This window comes from Raphanus sativus, chromosome 7 (genome assembly GCF_000801105.2).
Source record: "Raphanus sativus cultivar WK10039 chromosome 7, ASM80110v3, whole genome shotgun sequence".
Lineage (NCBI taxonomy): Eukaryota > Viridiplantae > Streptophyta > Magnoliopsida > Brassicales > Brassicaceae > Raphanus > Raphanus sativus.
In genome coordinates, this window is record NC_079517.1 from 982,643 (window position 1) to 999,467 (window position 16,825).

Sequence of the window (16,825 nt, forward strand, 5' to 3'; positions counted from 1 at the left end):
TAGGGTCAATAGAAAAAATGGGTAGTTTTATTAATATCTAAAATAAAATCAGGGACCAAAAGCAAAATATGTAGATATTTTATAAAATCAACGGTCCATGGACCAAAAGGAAAAATACAGATATTTTATAAATCAACGGCCCAAGAAGACGTGGGCGAACTATCATCAACTGGAGAAGGAAGAAGAATGGCACTGACACTAACACTGGCCACTTCCGTTCATCTTCTCAGCTCCACCTCCGTCGCGCGTCCTCCCATCTTCGCCACCGATTTTCGTCTCCGATCGCGGTCTCGACGGACTGCATCGTCGATCTCTAAATTCCAGCTCGGATTTACTTCGACAACTCATCGCTGCCTCTGCTCTTCGTCCTCCGCTGCATCTCCTATGCAATTCGAAGTCTCCACTCCGAATTCTCAGGTCTTGTATGTCTCGATTGTTATGATCGTGTTATGGTTGACCGATCATGTTGCTGATTTGTTAAAATTGTGATCAGTTTCTTGAGAGTTTGCTGTATTCAAGAGCGTATTGGGTTACGGAAGGCGTGATAGCTTGGAATGTGGATGTTGGTGAAGGTTCTGTTTACTTGTATGGGAGCAGAGTCGCTGGTTTATCATTCAACGAAGATGGAATCGATGGTGCTTTAATCTTTTATCTCTAAATTTGTTGCCACACTCTCTGTGAAGGCTTTTATTTATTATTTATTTTAATCAAGTTCATTTGTTTTCAGGTTATGATTTTAGAGTCGAGCTTGAAGCTGAATCCGGATCACTTCATACCACTGTCAGTTGTACATTCTCTGCTTTGTTTTAAAAAAGAAAAAAAAATTCAAAGTGGAAGTATTGATTTCAGGTGATTGAGAAGTTTCCACATATTGTGGATTACAATCCGTTCAAAGTTCCTTCGGATTTGGATATCAGGGACCTTGTCAAAAGCCAATTAGCTATTGTTTGCTTTGATGGTGAGAGTTGTTTCCCTTTGCTTGCTTAGGATACCTCATTGGCATCAATAAGAAACTGTGGAGATTGAATTATTATCTATTGGTTGTTTAATTTTCTGCAGCGGAAGGACGGTTTGTACAGGGAACTGGTTTGCAATTGCCTGGCGTCCTAGATGAATTGTTCTCATATGACGGTCCCCTAGGTGCAAATTTTACACCAGGAGGAGGTGTCTCTCTTCACCTCTGGGCTCCCACTGCTCAAGTATGATGTTCATGTTGGAAAAAGCTGTTTTTATTACTACTACTGTCCTGATGTGTGTGCTCATTTGTGCATTTAAGTAGGAGGTTTCTGTGTGCATCTACAAAAACCCACTTGACAAGAGTCCGACTGAAATCTGCCCATGCGAAGAGGTTAGTGGTGTGTGGAGCATTAACGGTCCTAGTAGTTGGGAAGGATGCTATTATGTGTATAAAGTATTAGTCTATCATCCAAGCACCTTTAAAGTGGAAACTTGCTATGCAAACGATCCTTATGCCCGGGGGTATGTTATTATCCATTTAGCTTGAACTTAATGGCATATCCTTCATACAAAATTTTGTCCGTACGAGTCATGTGTGATTTGTATGTTCTCAAGCAGGCTTTCAGCTGATGCGAGCAAAACTTATCTGGTCAATCTTGATTCTGATGATCTAAAACCTGAAGGATGGGAGAAATTGGCAGACAAGAAGCCATGCCTAAGATCCTTCTCAGATATAAGTATTTATGAGCTGCATGTGAGGGATTTTAGGTAATTAAACCCTGTTATGCAGATCCCTGCCTAGACGAGAATTGTGCTTGTGACAATTGATTTTTTACCATGGGGCAAAACTTAGCAAGTAATTCTCGTTATAGAATAGCTATACGTATTCTCCCATTCGCATTATTTTTTCATCGCTCTTCTTTTCTACCCACAACCAAGAAACAATAACTTCTTCGATAGACAAACGAAAAGGATTTTTTGTGCCCTAAGATGGTTTACTCTTATCTTTGGATTACAGTATTGAAACTGTGAAGTCATTTTACTTTTCCATTGCAGGTTTCCCGTTTCTTCTTGTTTGTCTAATTTCTACCTGCTATTTCAGTGTCTATGATGAGACTGTCGAACCTGAACACCGTGGGGGATATCTGGCTTTCACTTTAAAGGTGCAAATATTTGAATAACTTTATCCTCTCAGTTGATATATTCTGTGTAAATTCACATGTTTTACTGGTGACCCCAAATTTTAGCTATACTTTTTATAATTTTGACACATTCGATACTCTGCAAATATTCTCGGCATCATCGTGTTTTGTATCATATCTCATTGGATCTATTGACAGGATTCTGCAGGTGTTAAACATCTTCAAAAGTTAGCGGATGCAGGTCTTACCCATCTACATCTTCTTCCCACATATCAATTTGGTGATGTTGATGATGAGAAGGAGAACTGGAAGTATATAGGTAGGGATAACTTTGATGTCTCAAGCACTTACTTAATAGATTACTCGCGAGTTAGGCTTTAGATGCAATTTTCCCCCTTAAATTTAGGAGACCTTATTCATTGCAGTGAAGTTAGAGCTCAATAGTTGGAAAGGGCATATACGTCAAACTAACAAAGTCGTCTATCCCGTTTCTGTTTTCTGTATGTGGAATTTTATTGTAGACATAAGGATGACTTTTTTGTTTGCAGATACCAGTGTGCTGGAAGGATTACCACCTGATTCAGCTGAGGCACAAGCTCGTATTACAGAAATCCAGAATGATGATGGCTTTAACTGGGGGTAGTTTGTTATAGCAAGTTACTCCATTCATTATAAAGCAATCACCTTTATCACAAGCTTCCCCTTTTTCTGAAGGTATAATCCTGTGCTCTGGGGAGTCCCAAAAGGAAGCTACGCTAGTGATCCGAGTGGTCCATGCCGTATAATTGAATTTAGAAAAATGGTTCAGGTTTGCATTTTTCCATGTTTGGGTGTTGAAATGTAGACAAAATGATATTACTTCTCATGGTGGTTTGCAACACTAATAATTTCATTGAAAGCTAAATATTGTAGTGATTCATACAAGGTGTAAATGATTCATGCTAAACCCTCATTCTACTATGACTTAGCTCAATAGGTAGCTTCTTTTGGCAGGCTCTTAATCGTATCGGTCTTAATGTCGTCTTAGACGTTGTTTACAACCACTTGCATGCAAATGGGCCACACAACAAAGACTCTGTCCTTGATAAGGTGAGAACTGATATATTATTGACTTCAGTTTGATAACTGTCTAGTGTGAGTTCTCAATCTTCCATGACAAAGTGTATTTACTTAGATAGTTCCAGGTTACTATTTGAGAAGGAACAATGACGGTTTTATTGAAAACAGTACATGCGTAAACAACACTGCCAGCGAGCATTATATGGTTGATCGTCTGATACGGGATGATCTATTAAACTGGGTTGTTAATTATAAGGTACATGCTTGTCAGCTATACTGACTACTTTTTGGTCTTGCCACTTTCTTCTCTTTCCCATAGAAAATAACTATTACCATTCTTCTTGTATCTTTCGACCTTTGATCTACTGAGCATGACAAGGTGTATTGTATTCTGCATTCTTAAGCTAAGATTTCTTGTCCTCGCATGGCTTATTCTGTCAGGTTGATGGATTCCGTTTTGATCTCATGGGTCATATAATGAAAGATACAATGGTATGCCGCTTTCCTACTCCTCTAAGGGCTATCCTGTAGTGTTCTTTTTAGTTGTGGTGTCATTAGGTTCTTTTGTGATATTACAATAGTTTTAATGTGAGTTGTAATATCCATGCTCCTAAGGTAAAAGCAAAATCTGCAATTTGTAACTTGAGAAAGGAAACGGATGGAGTTGATGGTTCAAGAATTTATTTGTAAGTCTTGGCTACTTGCGTGCAAGTTTTTCCGACATTAGTCACATATTTCTTTTTTGTTTCTTATTAAATATTTTGGCCCATTTTCTGCTATCCTTTATCAGATATGGCGAAGGATGGAACTTTGGTGAAGTTGCTAACAATGGACGTGGAGTTAATGCCTCACAGTTCAACTTAACCGGGACTGGAATTGGAAGGTGTGAAGTTAATTGCCTCAATAAGTTTGAAAGAAAGATTTTTTCAACCCTTTCTTCAATGATTGTTCAACATCTTCCTGATTCCGTTTGTTTTACCTGGAAATTTATGTCCCTATTCAGTTTTAATGACCGTATACGAGATGCAACTCTTGGTGGATCTCCATTTGGCCATCCTCTTCAACAAGGATTCATTACAGGTTTATTGTTACAGGTATTTTCGATTTTATTTGTGCAGTTAGCCATCAAGATATAGAATCACTGAATCGTTTTAGCTCCAACCAAGGTGTAATTGAATAATATGGTACTAGACAACAACACCACATACACATTTTCCATGCCAACAATACATGTTGCAAGTTTTTTGAAATAAACATCACGGGCTAATTGCCTATGTAAGTGTTTTAAATCTAGGGAAGGGGTTGAACCATTGAAATTCCAATGCCATCAAATATCGTGTATCCCTTGTTTGTCAGTGGGTAACTTACTATACGGAGCAGAGAGATATGCTTAGAATATGTAGATCTTCATCTCGTCTTTTCTTTACCTTTCCTTTTCGTGACAGCCTAACGGTCATGAGCATGGTTCAGAAGCTACCCAGCTACTAATGCTTTCTACTGCTAAAGATCACATCCAGGTAATTAATTGCCTTTAGCTATCACATGCAATACGGTAAAAGCTTAAGGATATGAAAACTCAATTTTTTGCCCGCTAAGTGGTTTCACTGCTGGTCCCCATTCTTTCTTCTTAACGAAATTTTGTTATCTACAAGTTAAAATGTGACAGCTGTGCGGATTTATTTTAACACTTTAAGTTGTAATTTTTCTTTATGATGACTTCCATCATGGATTAGATTGGGATGGCTGCAAATTTGAAGGATTATGTGCTAACTAATCACGAAGGAAAAGAGGTATGCAAATAGACCCACTTTATTATTCAACCATTCACAAAGACTGGGTATCCCGTTTATGATATACTACTGTCGTTTTGTAGGTGAAAGGATCAGAGATTTTATTGCATGATGCCACACCTGTTGCATATGCTTCACAGCCTACAGAAACTGTATGAAACGTTATTTCTACCACTTGCATCTTTTGAGTGAATCAAGCAGTGATAAATGTGTGACGCTCATATCAACATTTCCATGTGGTTTCAGATTAACTACGTCTCTGCTCATGACAATGAAACCCTCTTTGACATTATCAGTTTGAAGGTAATATTTAAATATGTTTTCTAAATTTTAGGAAGATGTCCACCTTCTAAATCTCCACCTCAATGTTTTCTTTTGCTTGAATAAAATTCAATTCTGAAGTTCTCTCAGTTCACTTTGCACGTTGTTTCTTTAAGACAACGGATGTGTATGGCATTGACACTCCTATTTGAGGGTATCTGTAGACTTATTTCTGCTTTGTCTGCCGTTTTCATGCAGACACCGATGGAAATCTCAGTTGATGAAAGGTGTCGAATAAATCATTTAGCATCAAGTATGATTGCCCTCTCACAGGTTCTCTACTATCTCTCAACTTGGCTCAGAATTAATAATTTTGGTAGACCAAGGGACTGCAGACTAGGGCTAGTTAGTAGGGAATCAATTACGTCGAGTAGGTTTCTTGTTTGGCTCATTATCTTTAACTATAACTTTAATATGTTATATTCTGTATGTGAAGGGTATACCATTCTTCCATGCTGGGGACGAGATTTTACGCTCGAAGTCACTTGATCGTGATTCTTACAACTCCGGTGATTGGTTCAATAGGTTTGCCTTTTCTCTCTTGTGGTGAACAGATTTTATGAATATATATCGCACCTACTGATTGACAATGAACGGAGACAAGTTTAGGCTAGACTTCAGCTACAACTCCAACAACTGGGGTGTTGGGATTCCTCCGAAAGGGAAAAACGAACACAGTTGGCCGCTGTAAGTACTGACTCGATAGCATTCAATGTATGGATTACTTATTGAACCATACAATCACCAGTGCATGTTTCTGAAACCAGTCAGCTCCTGCTATATATGTCTCCAGGATTAAACCGAGGTTGCAAGACCCATCCTTCAAACCTCAGAGCAGTCACATAGTTTCCACGCTCAACAGTTTCTTAGACTTGTTACGCATCAGATACTCATCACCTCTCTTCCGTTTAGAGACAGCAAAGGATATCCAGGTAAGGATGACTAATGTTTTATTATTCTCTTCACTATAGACTCTGCTCTCTTACGAAAGTAATACGTCCAGTATCAATTTTTTTTTTTTGCAATGCCGTGAATTGTCACAAAGGCCAAAAGTAAGAGATCTCAAAAAGTTTGTGAGACTGATATGACTTCTTTTGTTTTTCTTTTCAGGACCGAGTGCGATTTCATAACACAGGCCCCTCATCAGTCCCTGGAGCCATCGTCATGAGCATTGAAGATGGTCACAAAGGCATAGCATGTGTATCTCAGATCGATCCAGTGTAAGTAAAAAAACACAACAAATGATCCACGTATATATATATATAGGTGTTTTGTAATGGTACTGTTACTCCTGCAACAGCTACTCATTCGTTGTGGCCATCTTCAATGCTCGCCCGTCTGAGCTCTCATTTCTCGCTCCCGGTCTAAAAGACAGGAATCTCGAATTACATCCGGTACAGGTAAATTGCACCGTAACTAAATGTATGACAATATCATAAGCGTTCACCTTTTGGTTAATTCAATTGAATATTAGACATGTTTTAGGTTCTCTAAATGATATGATTCAATTTTACAGGTGAAGTCGGGAGATGAAATAGTAAAAAAATCAGTGTATGACGCTTTTTCCGGCGGCTTCACTGTACCGGCAAGAACAACTGCAGTGTTTGTTGAATTACGGGATGGTTGAGCCTATCTTTTCTAACAACACATAACCCTGTACCATAAATTCTCTCGTAACATGACTTGTTCTTAATACAATGCCTTGGGTTTCATTTTTCTGTAATGTTGATTCTGTTCCGTTAGAGCTTGTGGTGCTGTCGTATGAAAGACAACGGTGTTGTTATGACATGTTTGCTTTGGATCATAATCATACCAAAGACACAAAACCAAAGAAATGTTGTGACCAAAACTGCGCCAACGGGACTACTCATAATGGATATAGATAATTGATGAAAATGAAAGTCCTCAGTGCCACAAAAGTCAAAATCGCTACAAACTTAGTTCTTGATGAGCCTTTAGTCACGGCAATAAACAAACCGTAGGGTTTTCAAACCATAAGGGTCGTATTAACAAAAGCAAGAGAAAGCCCCCAAAAGTGTTACAAACTTGGAGTAAGACTAGATAGAGAGGGATAGTGAGAACTACTTACAAGTCACCTTAGGTCTTTTAATTACCATCCGGAATTTCGGTTCACCACGAAGAGCCATTCGATGACGACGCTCCTGCGTTTGGTTTGCCTCCCCATGCATCAGCTTCTCCACTCGGTTCTCCCAACTGTTTAGAAATGCCATCACCTTCTTTGGACAAGCTTGGTCCCTCACCACCACTGTTGCTCTGCTTACTCCAATCAAAACCACCACCAGCATTATTATTACTCCTTTGCCTCTTTCTTGCATACACTTTCAATGGCCTAGAGTCCTTTGGTGGGGTCTGAATCACAGCTTCCTTGGGGATCACATGTGCTCCCCATAAGAGTTTAACATTCTCTCCATTGATAAGAACCCATGAAGAGTGCTCTAGCATTGCCTTCTCTGCTGATTGTCGCGTTGTGTAGGTGAGAAAGGCACCGTCAGTACCTCTCATGGCGAAATAGACGATATATTCAATTTCACCATAAGTCTGAAACGCTCTCGTATATGCTGCTCGTTGACATTGGCGTTGAGGCGACAGAGGTAGAGTGTTTTAAAGGGTTTGATCAATGGGTGAAAAAATAATTATGGTGTCACATATCTATTATTATTACACTATAAAAGGAAGATATGAAGCTCTATGAGAGCATCCACGTCATTTATTTAATTCGGCCAATAGGAAATAAGATCATGTGCCACGTTGGACAGCTGGAGGTAAACAGGCTTCGCGTTGTGTTGGGCTGTTAAGCCCATCTCATTCTCGCTTCATGTTTCGTAATCCTGTCAGTCTGACCTATGTCTTGGTCCAATGGATTTCGTCGATCACCTACTGAAAAGCTTCACCTTCATTGTTCTTTAACATTTCACCTTCATCCTTCTTAACTTCTTTGCATTTAATTATTTTCAATACTCACTGAAACTTGAAAACGTTAACCTTTCGACTCCCGATTGTTTCTCTATCTCTTTTTAAATAAACTTTTTCACCAAATCTTAGCTACGACAACGTTCCAAAAGCAATTTTTCGAGAAAACCTTCAGACCCAGAAAGTCTCACAGGCCTAGCGGAGTCGGAGTTGAGGTTCCACATGATCTGCCTCCGTCCATTGAGGATACCTCTGATCAGTTTTGTCCTCTCCTTTTAAATCATTTTTGGTTTCAATTTTGTGAAGACCTTTTATATTCTTGGATTATTCTTCATAGATGATTGGGTTTTTCAGATTTCAATATGCATCGACAAAAGCAATAGATGTATTGGGATCGAACCATTAAGATCCAAAACGAAATTCAACTTTATTGCTTTCATAATGTTTCTCAGAAAAATAAAAGAGGCGATCCAGTGGAAGATGAAGATCTAGAAGCTTGAATTGAGCTCTGCTAATACAAAGAACATATAAAATAAGACTTGGTCTTAGAAGCTTTCAAAGCCCAATGTATGAGGGTTCTGAAGCAGAAGAAAAGGTAAGAATTGTTTTATACAGTCAATTCATTTATTAAATAATCTCATGAAACAACTAATTTTGCTATATAAACCACTGAATCATCCTCAGCTTTACTGCTACTCTGTCGGTGGTTAATAAATTGAGATTTGTAACTGGCTTGGCTTCTAATTTTAGTTTGTGCTTGCGTACAGAGTTGTGGACTTTTCGTCTCTGAATTTTCAGCATATTTGAGGTACCTTTTTATTGTCAAAGTTGTGGTCTTATAGCTCCTTTTCAAGAGCGTGCACTTCAATTTTGCAGGCGTATGTTTTTTTTTTATATCACACACCAAACACAAAAGAAAAAAAAAAAGGTACGAAAATGGTTTAATAACTTGCAGTGAAAGCATCCTCCCGTGGGGAAAGACAGTACAAAAGGAGGCACGAGTTCACATGAAGCACTTTGACTCAGAACCCACCCACTTCGCGTATAACAACATCATCACGTGAACTCACTAAATAGGTTCTGTGTGTTCTGTCATATTGTGTTCCCTCTCTGAATCAAACTCTTCCAAATTAGGGAATGGTGTAACCACCTTCATCCAATCATATCGAGACACATCCTTGGTTTCATTCATCCCCCCTCATTTCTCTCTCTCCTTTCCCCTTTCAAATCTCAGGATCTTTTTTGTGTTCTTGCTCTGAATCATGAAACATTCTAATATTGTAAATTGATTGCGCATATGTACAAAGTATGCATAATATGTAGTACTGATTTCTGACCCCAAAAAAATACAACGGAAATGAGCAGTGTAGAGCAGAACCAGAGAAACCACTTTACAATGGAGGAATGCTGAAAGACGAAGAAGCTTCTGTGTCAGGCAGAGACACTCTCAGAAGCGTCGGTGCTCGCTACACACCAGCTTACATATTGCACAATCTCACGCAAAACACCATCTACTGCTTCTCCAGTTAAGTATCGATCATTCCCCTTCTGATTTAAATAAACTCAATGAGGCTGGTTCTGCATCAGCAGATCGTGTTAAGAGCAAAGTTGAGATCAGACGACGCCACATTAAACTGCATAGGTTCTGTATCTGCAAAACAAGGTTGCTGGTCTTTCCTCAAAGGCTCCTTCTTGACTCTCCTTCCCAACTATCCATCATCTTCTTTGAGGTATATCCCCATATTAAATGCTCAAAAGATATGGTTACATGATCCAACTTAATCGTTTAAAAAAAATTCCTAAATAATGCTGACATCAAACGACGACGGTGAAACCCAATTAGAAGTTGCGAGTCCATCTCTTCAGCCCTTCACGCAGGATCAATGGAAGAACAACCAAGATTACTTCATTAACACTGTAACAAAATACAAATAAGACTTTCTAACATATAATAAAAAAGAATATGAAAACTATAGAGTTCATTCTTTACGTGGACACTTTTTTCAGGCGAGAAAAAGAGCAGTGACAATTCACGTGGCCAAAGAAAACGGAGAGAACGTTGAAGGAGCAGTGGTGAATGTTGAGCAGATCTCCAAAGACTTCCCCATTGGTTCAGCTATCTCCAAAACAATCCTTGGAGATTTAAAAACTTATTCATGTTATGAGGCTGAACAAATTTAACGAGGGAAGCACTGTGGAAGGGTTAAAGTTGGTGGTCAAATGCTTCATTAAGCAGGCGGGGTTGAATATTGAGTTTGTACACAATACTATCAAAGAATAATAGAGAAAAGTCTTGGAACAAAAAAGAAGTGAGGCAAGGCAAGGCAAGGCAAGTACGAGAATAATAATAATGCTGCAATTTGTGGCTTTGCAACTCAGATTGTATGGCTGGATAAAACCGTAATGGTTTGAATTCTCAAATTGTTAAACCGTTTTTGTTTTATAAATTATTTTCAGAAACACACAAAACATCTATGCAATGTGTTTAATGAATCAGATTTAAGCTATGTCTTCTTTAGAAAAAAAGATGTATAAGAACAATAGCCAAACATATAGAAACCTAATTTCAGACCTCTAACAGTGATGATTTTCTTTTATATCTACCATTTATAATTTTTAAAATTGGTAAAATGTCAAGATCCAATTATATTTTTTTTTTGAGAAAGAACACTATCATTTTCAAATTTAGCGAGCTTTTAAGTTAGGTTTAAAGTCCTCACTCATACATGTTTTTGAGAGGTCATTCAAGACCATGTTTGAGCAAATAGACTCGGTCTTGCAAAAAGGGATGACCGAGCACACAAACACTACCCAACAAACAAAAAAGCCCTGATATCAAATAAAGATGTTAATATTTATATTCTTTTCCAAAGTAAATTCTAATTACTTAAATTATTAAAATAAGAAACTATAAATTAATATTACATCAACTGTAAGAAAGTAAACCTTCTATAACTTTACAACTAAAATTATTTCAAATCATGAAGCAAAAATTGTTTTTTAAAATATCATGAAGCAAAAATTCTTTCCATCACAAAACAAACCTTAAAACAGATATAAAATAGCAAACAATAAATAGTAAATTTAAATTTTGGTTAAAAGATAAACTAAAGAAAACATATGCGAACCGGTTTACAAGTTGGTTGGTACTTTCTTTTAAAGACGAGTACAAAAAAAACTTAATAATTGTAAACCAAACAAAGTTTATACAGTATTAATTATAAATTTAAATCGTAACTAATATCTTACATAAAATTTCAATAAAACACAACAAATTGTTTCAAATAGTTTTAAATTTGCATTTATTTTTATAATTCAGTAAGCAGATCCAGTATATATCATATTTGTTTATTTTTAGAATAAAATATACAATTTAAATTTAATTAATATTATAGGAAAAATCCGGGCGTAGCCCGGAAAAACCCCTAGTATTATATAATTTTATTTTACCAGTGTCACATATATATAATTTTCAAAAATAAAAATAATTATGGTGTCAATGGAGTTTGAACTTGGGTTTATGGGGTGTCAAAGAGAACAAACTAACCATTTTTGCAAAAGATTCTTAGCAAATCATATACAATTTCATTTATTTGACTATTTTAGGGGTGTCAAGTGACCCCCCCCCCCCCCCCCCCCATGGGCCTTGGTGGGTCCGCCTCTGCATGTATTGTGCATACAATTAAGCACTTTCGATTCATTATGAAATTCTTAATCCATGCATAATCTTAAATTAATAAGAACGTCATGGCATAAACCGGTATGTACAACAGTATAAGTAAACCGTGTATACAATAAACCAAGTATCTAACCATCTATCCTAAGAGTACAGATATGAGTTTTCAAAAAGGTCACAAAATTCACAGCAAATCTTTATACCTATTGGGTATTAATGTTGGGAGAGTAGTGTATTACTGTATTTTGCAGCAACTCGGCGTGTTTCACGTTTAAGATGTCACACCTCATAAATAAAGTGAATAAGGTGACTTCTAAGTTTTCCATAATCAACTAAAACTTTATAATAATATTTTAACTAGATTAGGACCCGCCCTAAAGGTCGGAAATTGATTTGTCAAATTTCAATTAATAATATATAGTATATATAATATGTGTATATAATATTATATATATTTTGTGTAACATTTATATATATATATATACATATTAGACATATATATAATATTTTTATTAAATATATATAGAATTTAATAGTGTTATAATTTGTGTTGTACTTGTTATTAGTTTGTATTTAATCTTCTTTCATTTTTAGTATAATAATTTGCCTTGTCACACCTTTTTACCTTTTAACTTATACACATAGTTATGTCATTTTTCAAAAAAAAAACTTATACACATAGTCTCGTAAAATGTAATATATAAAAAACATATTTAAAAAATCTACTGACCATATGCCACCATTATTTGGTTGTTTTTGAACAAACAAAAATCATGTTCTTGCATAACTGTGTATGTTGTGATATGATGTAGGTAAAGTAGTAAATATATGGAAGTAAAGTTAGTGATACGAACATGAGCCTATGTTGGTTTATGCCACAATTATTTGGTTTTTAGAAGATCAATGAGCATAAGCATACACGGTCTTTGTATGCTTACGTTGTAAATGAGTCGAATATTTTTTTTCTTATGTCTGGAATGATATGGAACTCGTTGATTTAAGAGTGGTTCAGTTTTATATGATCTAATTATATTAGATGTGAGAATTACAAAAAAATATATATAAAAAGGTAACAAGTACAAAAGAAAATACGGTATGGACATAGGGTATGGACCGTATGGTAGGTAATTTGATGGTCCCTACTATTCAGCATGATTGAGTAAGAAAAGATAAATTGAAATAGTTTTGACTAAGAAACGGATTTAAGGTGCAGATGTTGGTTGGTTGGAAAACCTCGTTGCTATAAGACTATAAATAACGTGAATGAGGGGTAAGCCTCGCTCAAACAAAACATAACATCTTGTGTTATAGTTCTCATCTTCAATTCTTTTCTTGAACAGTGCGCGAAATGAACTCAAGATTCATCCGTTCGGTTTATTCGTCAAGGTTTTTCTCACCAATTCATCATCTTCACATCACATGATTGTATACGCTAATTTGACTTAGATGTATGCATTTATCTTATGCATTTGTCTATACATGCGATTGATGCAGGTCTGATGGAAATGAAACGAGTAAGGGCGATGAAGAGAATAATAACTACACTGGTGTGAGTATCTTAAGTATGAGGGGAGGCGATGGACACAATAGTTACACCACCAACTCTCTTCTTCAGGTTCTTTCATCTTCTATATATATACTTTTTTTCCTGTATTTGTAAGACACAAGCATACACAACCGAATATTTCATCATATACTATATACTCCAACTTTTTTTTTAAAGAAACAATTTGTTTACTGATATTTGCCTCTTTCGTTGTTATATGCAGAGAAGAGTTTTATCAATGAGCAAGCCCATATTGGTTAAAAACACCAAAGAAATGATGACAAACTTGGACTTTCCTAAATGCATTAAAGTAGCAGATTTGGGCTGTTCTTCTGGACAAAACACATTTTTGGCTATGTCTGAGATCCTCAACACAATTACTGCTTTATGTCAAGAGCGGAACCAAAACCCGCCAGAGATAGATTGTTGTCTGAACGATCTCCCTGGTAATGATTTCAACACGACGTTCAAGTTCATAAGTTTCTTCAACGACAAGCTCACAAGCAACACACCGTGCTTTATCTCTGGAGTACCTGGTTCCTTTTACTCAAGGCTCTTTCCTAGCAAGAGTCTCCATTTCATTCATTCAAATTACAGTGTTAATTACCCCTCTAAGGTAGCATAAGTATTTTAATTATAGCTTTCTACTTATAGACATTTAGAAGAGTGTTTTAGAAAAAGACATTTACAATGCAATTTTGGTCTTACAAGGTTCCAGAAGGACTGGAGAAGAACAAGATGAGTGTGTACATAACAAGTTCAAGTGCTCTAAGTGAATACAAGGCTTACTTGAATCAATTCCAAAAAGATTTTACGACATTTCTAAGAATGCGGTCTGAAGAGATGGTATCTAATGGACGCATGGTTATCACATTATTCGGCAGAAACACTATAGATGATCCGTTGTACAGGGACTGTTGTCATCATTTGACATTGTTATCCGATTCTCTCCGTGACCTTGTCTTCGAGGTACGTAAAGTCTCATAAGATATCCATTTTATATGTTCACGCATGGTTGATTGGATTTAATGATTCGCTTCCATCGTGATCCTTGTATAGGGACTTGTGAGTGCATCAAAGGTAAATTCGTTCAAAATGCCGTTTTATGATCCGACCGATGAAGAAGTAAAAGATATTATTAGAAATGAGGGGTTATTCCAAATAAACGACTTAGAGACACATGCATTTGATCTTGGCCATTGTAAGGAAGAAAGTAGTTTGCAATCATGTAGAGCTAAACCAGGGGAAAAAGAGGCTAATTGCATTAGAGCAGCGCTAGAAACGATGATCGTAGCTCACTTTGGAGATGCCATTAATATCGATACATTGTTTGCAAAATATGCACACCATGTTTCTCAACATGCTAGCTGCATGAACAAAACGTCTGTCACTCTTGTGGTTTCATTGGTTCGAAAATAATCTTACTATATATATCAAGGAATTACTTGTGTAAAAATAAAGAGGAATAACTTATGTAATGCTCATGGTCATGATTTGCTATGCCTCAAACTCAAAACTACTTGCAATAAATGGATTGACACAAACCATTTATTTATTTTTCCAGTTTTTTTATATTTTTAATGATTAAGATTATGATATCGTACCCTTATTTAATTCAAATTTATTCCATGACAAAGTGTATTCCAGGTTATTATTGAGAAGGAACAATGATAAGGTACATGCTTGTCAGCTATACTGAATACTTTTCCGTCTTGCTACTTTCTTCTCTTTCCCACTGAAAATAAATATTATCGTTCTTCATGTGTCTTTTGATCTTTGATCTACTGATCATGACAAGTTTTAATATTATTCCGAACTGTTACGCTAAGTTTTCTTGTCCTCGTATACTACGGCTGGCTGATCATTTGCTAATTCTTCTTGGTTGATGGATTCTGTTTTGTTCTCATGGGTCATATAATGAAAGATGCAATTGTAAGCCTCTTTCCTACTCCTCTTAAGGGTTATCTTGTAGTGTTGTTTTCAATTATGGTTTCATTAGGTTCTTTTGTGATATTGCAATAGTATAATTTGAGTTGTAATATCCATGTTCCTACAGTAAAAGCAAAATATGCAATTGGTAACTTGATGAAAGGACAGATGTAGTTGATGGTTCAAGAATTTACACTCTCAGCCACTTCTTAAGATTTTATTACACCATTCATCAGTTTCAACTACCATGGTAGTTTTATCATGGTTGTTTACTTAGCTACCCCCACAAAGCTTAACTAGTAGTTTTATCATGGTTGTAATATTCTCATGTTATAATCCATGCATATATTAATAAGAACCTCATGGAAGTGTCTTTGATTCTTATCTATGACTATAGATGGCTAAAACTCACAAAAAAATCTTTATACCGATTGCGTATTAATGTTGGAGAGTGTATTTTGCAACAATTCGTCGTGTTTTGCGCTTAAGATGTCACCTCACAAATAAAGTGAACAAAGGACTTTTTCCCTAACCAAAAACATTATAATTATAATATCTTAACCGTAACCATTACAAAAATATATAAAGAGGCAACAAGTTTTTTTTGAACCGAAAGAGGCAACAAGTTGCTGGCTAAAACTCACAACAAATCTTTATACCGATTGCGTATTGATGTTGGAGAGTGTATTTTGCAACAATTCGTCGTGTTTTGCGTTTAAGATGTCACACCTCACAAATAAAGAGAACAAAGGGACTTTTTCCCTAACCAAAAACATTATAATTTTTTTTTTGTCACTGAACCGAAAAAAAAAAACCAAAAACATTATAATTATAATATCTTTTTTTTTAACTCGAAGAAATTTGAGATACATAGTGTCGATAAAAAACTAAAGACAAAGAATATAAACCAAACAAAATAAAACAAAGACATAAACTGAGCCTAAAACCCATATATGTCCACAAATCTATTCCTTCCATCTTTCGAGAAAAATTCAATATCAATGGAGCTGATCTAAAGAACAAATGTCTTGAGCAGTCCCAACCGTGACCATTACAAAAATATATAAAAAGGCAACAAGTTGCTAAGAAAAACAAAAAAAAAATGAAAATCTGTATGGCAGTTGGCAGGTAACTGATGGTCCCTACTAATTAGCATGATTGGGTAAGAAAAAAATAAATGGAAATAGTTGTGAAGAAACAAAACGGATTCAAGGTGCAGATGTGGCTGATGAGATTTATACCAATGGAAAGAATTACAGTTACTTCTTAATGTTTTTCTGTCCGTGCATTTCCTTTGCGGGCATACCTACGAATGTCAAGAGTTCAGAAATTATATATATGTTTAGATCAGGATCTTCACAATCTAATAATATAATGGTTCAAGCTATTAATCAAAACCTAGGAAATTGTTTTTTGAAGAGAATACTAGAGTTATTATGAAGGTTACGTGTTCTTTTTAAAACATACTATGAAC

At 36.1% G+C, this 16,825-nt stretch overlaps 3 protein-coding genes across 4 annotated transcripts; all 3 read left to right on the forward strand.

Annotated features, from left to right (window-relative positions):
- The first annotated feature begins 144 nt into the window (after positions 1-144).
- On the forward strand, positions 145-7,011 carry LOC108818480 (pullulanase 1, chloroplastic). Of its 2 annotated transcripts, none has more exons than XM_056990978.1 (28): positions 145-417; positions 494-635; positions 728-780; positions 850-958; positions 1,060-1,199; positions 1,280-1,479; positions 1,576-1,725; positions 2,060-2,120; positions 2,298-2,340; positions 2,648-2,738; positions 2,814-2,907; positions 3,093-3,188; positions 3,274-3,414; positions 3,600-3,650; positions 3,774-3,844; positions 3,949-4,041; positions 4,162-4,252; positions 4,604-4,675; positions 4,892-4,948; positions 5,032-5,100; positions 5,195-5,251; positions 5,468-5,542; positions 5,706-5,794; positions 5,879-5,956; positions 6,063-6,201; positions 6,380-6,489; positions 6,570-6,669; positions 6,786-7,011. In XM_056990978.1, exons 1-28 carry the CDS (start codon positions 187-189, stop codon positions 6,894-6,896), a joined length of 2,814 nt encoding a protein of 937 aa, XP_056846958.1. In that variant the 5' UTR covers positions 145-186; the 3' UTR covers positions 6,897-7,011. The 2 variants fall into 2 exon arrangements, with proteins under 2 accessions (XP_056846958.1, XP_018446967.1); XM_018591465.2 differs by having other exon boundaries at positions 146-417; positions 2,298-2,418.
- A 1,754-nt stretch (positions 7,012-8,765) lies between these two features.
- LOC108815108 (uncharacterized) lies at positions 8,766-10,707 on the forward strand. Its single transcript, XM_056990866.1, has 4 exons — positions 8,766-8,795; positions 9,571-9,929; positions 10,012-10,117; positions 10,208-10,707. Exons 1-4 carry the CDS (start codon positions 8,766-8,768, stop codon positions 10,379-10,381), a joined length of 669 nt encoding a protein of 222 aa, XP_056846846.1. The 3' UTR covers positions 10,382-10,707.
- A 2,388-nt stretch (positions 10,708-13,095) lies between these two features.
- LOC108818257 (salicylate/benzoate carboxyl methyltransferase-like) lies at positions 13,096-15,010 on the forward strand. Its single transcript, XM_018591164.2, has 6 exons — positions 13,096-13,146; positions 13,217-13,262; positions 13,371-13,491; positions 13,646-14,038; positions 14,134-14,391; positions 14,482-15,010. Exons 1-6 carry the CDS (start codon positions 13,140-13,142, stop codon positions 14,839-14,841), a joined length of 1,185 nt encoding a protein of 394 aa, XP_018446666.1. The 5' UTR covers positions 13,096-13,139; the 3' UTR covers positions 14,842-15,010.
- The last annotated feature ends 1,815 nt before the right edge of the window (positions 15,011-16,825 follow it).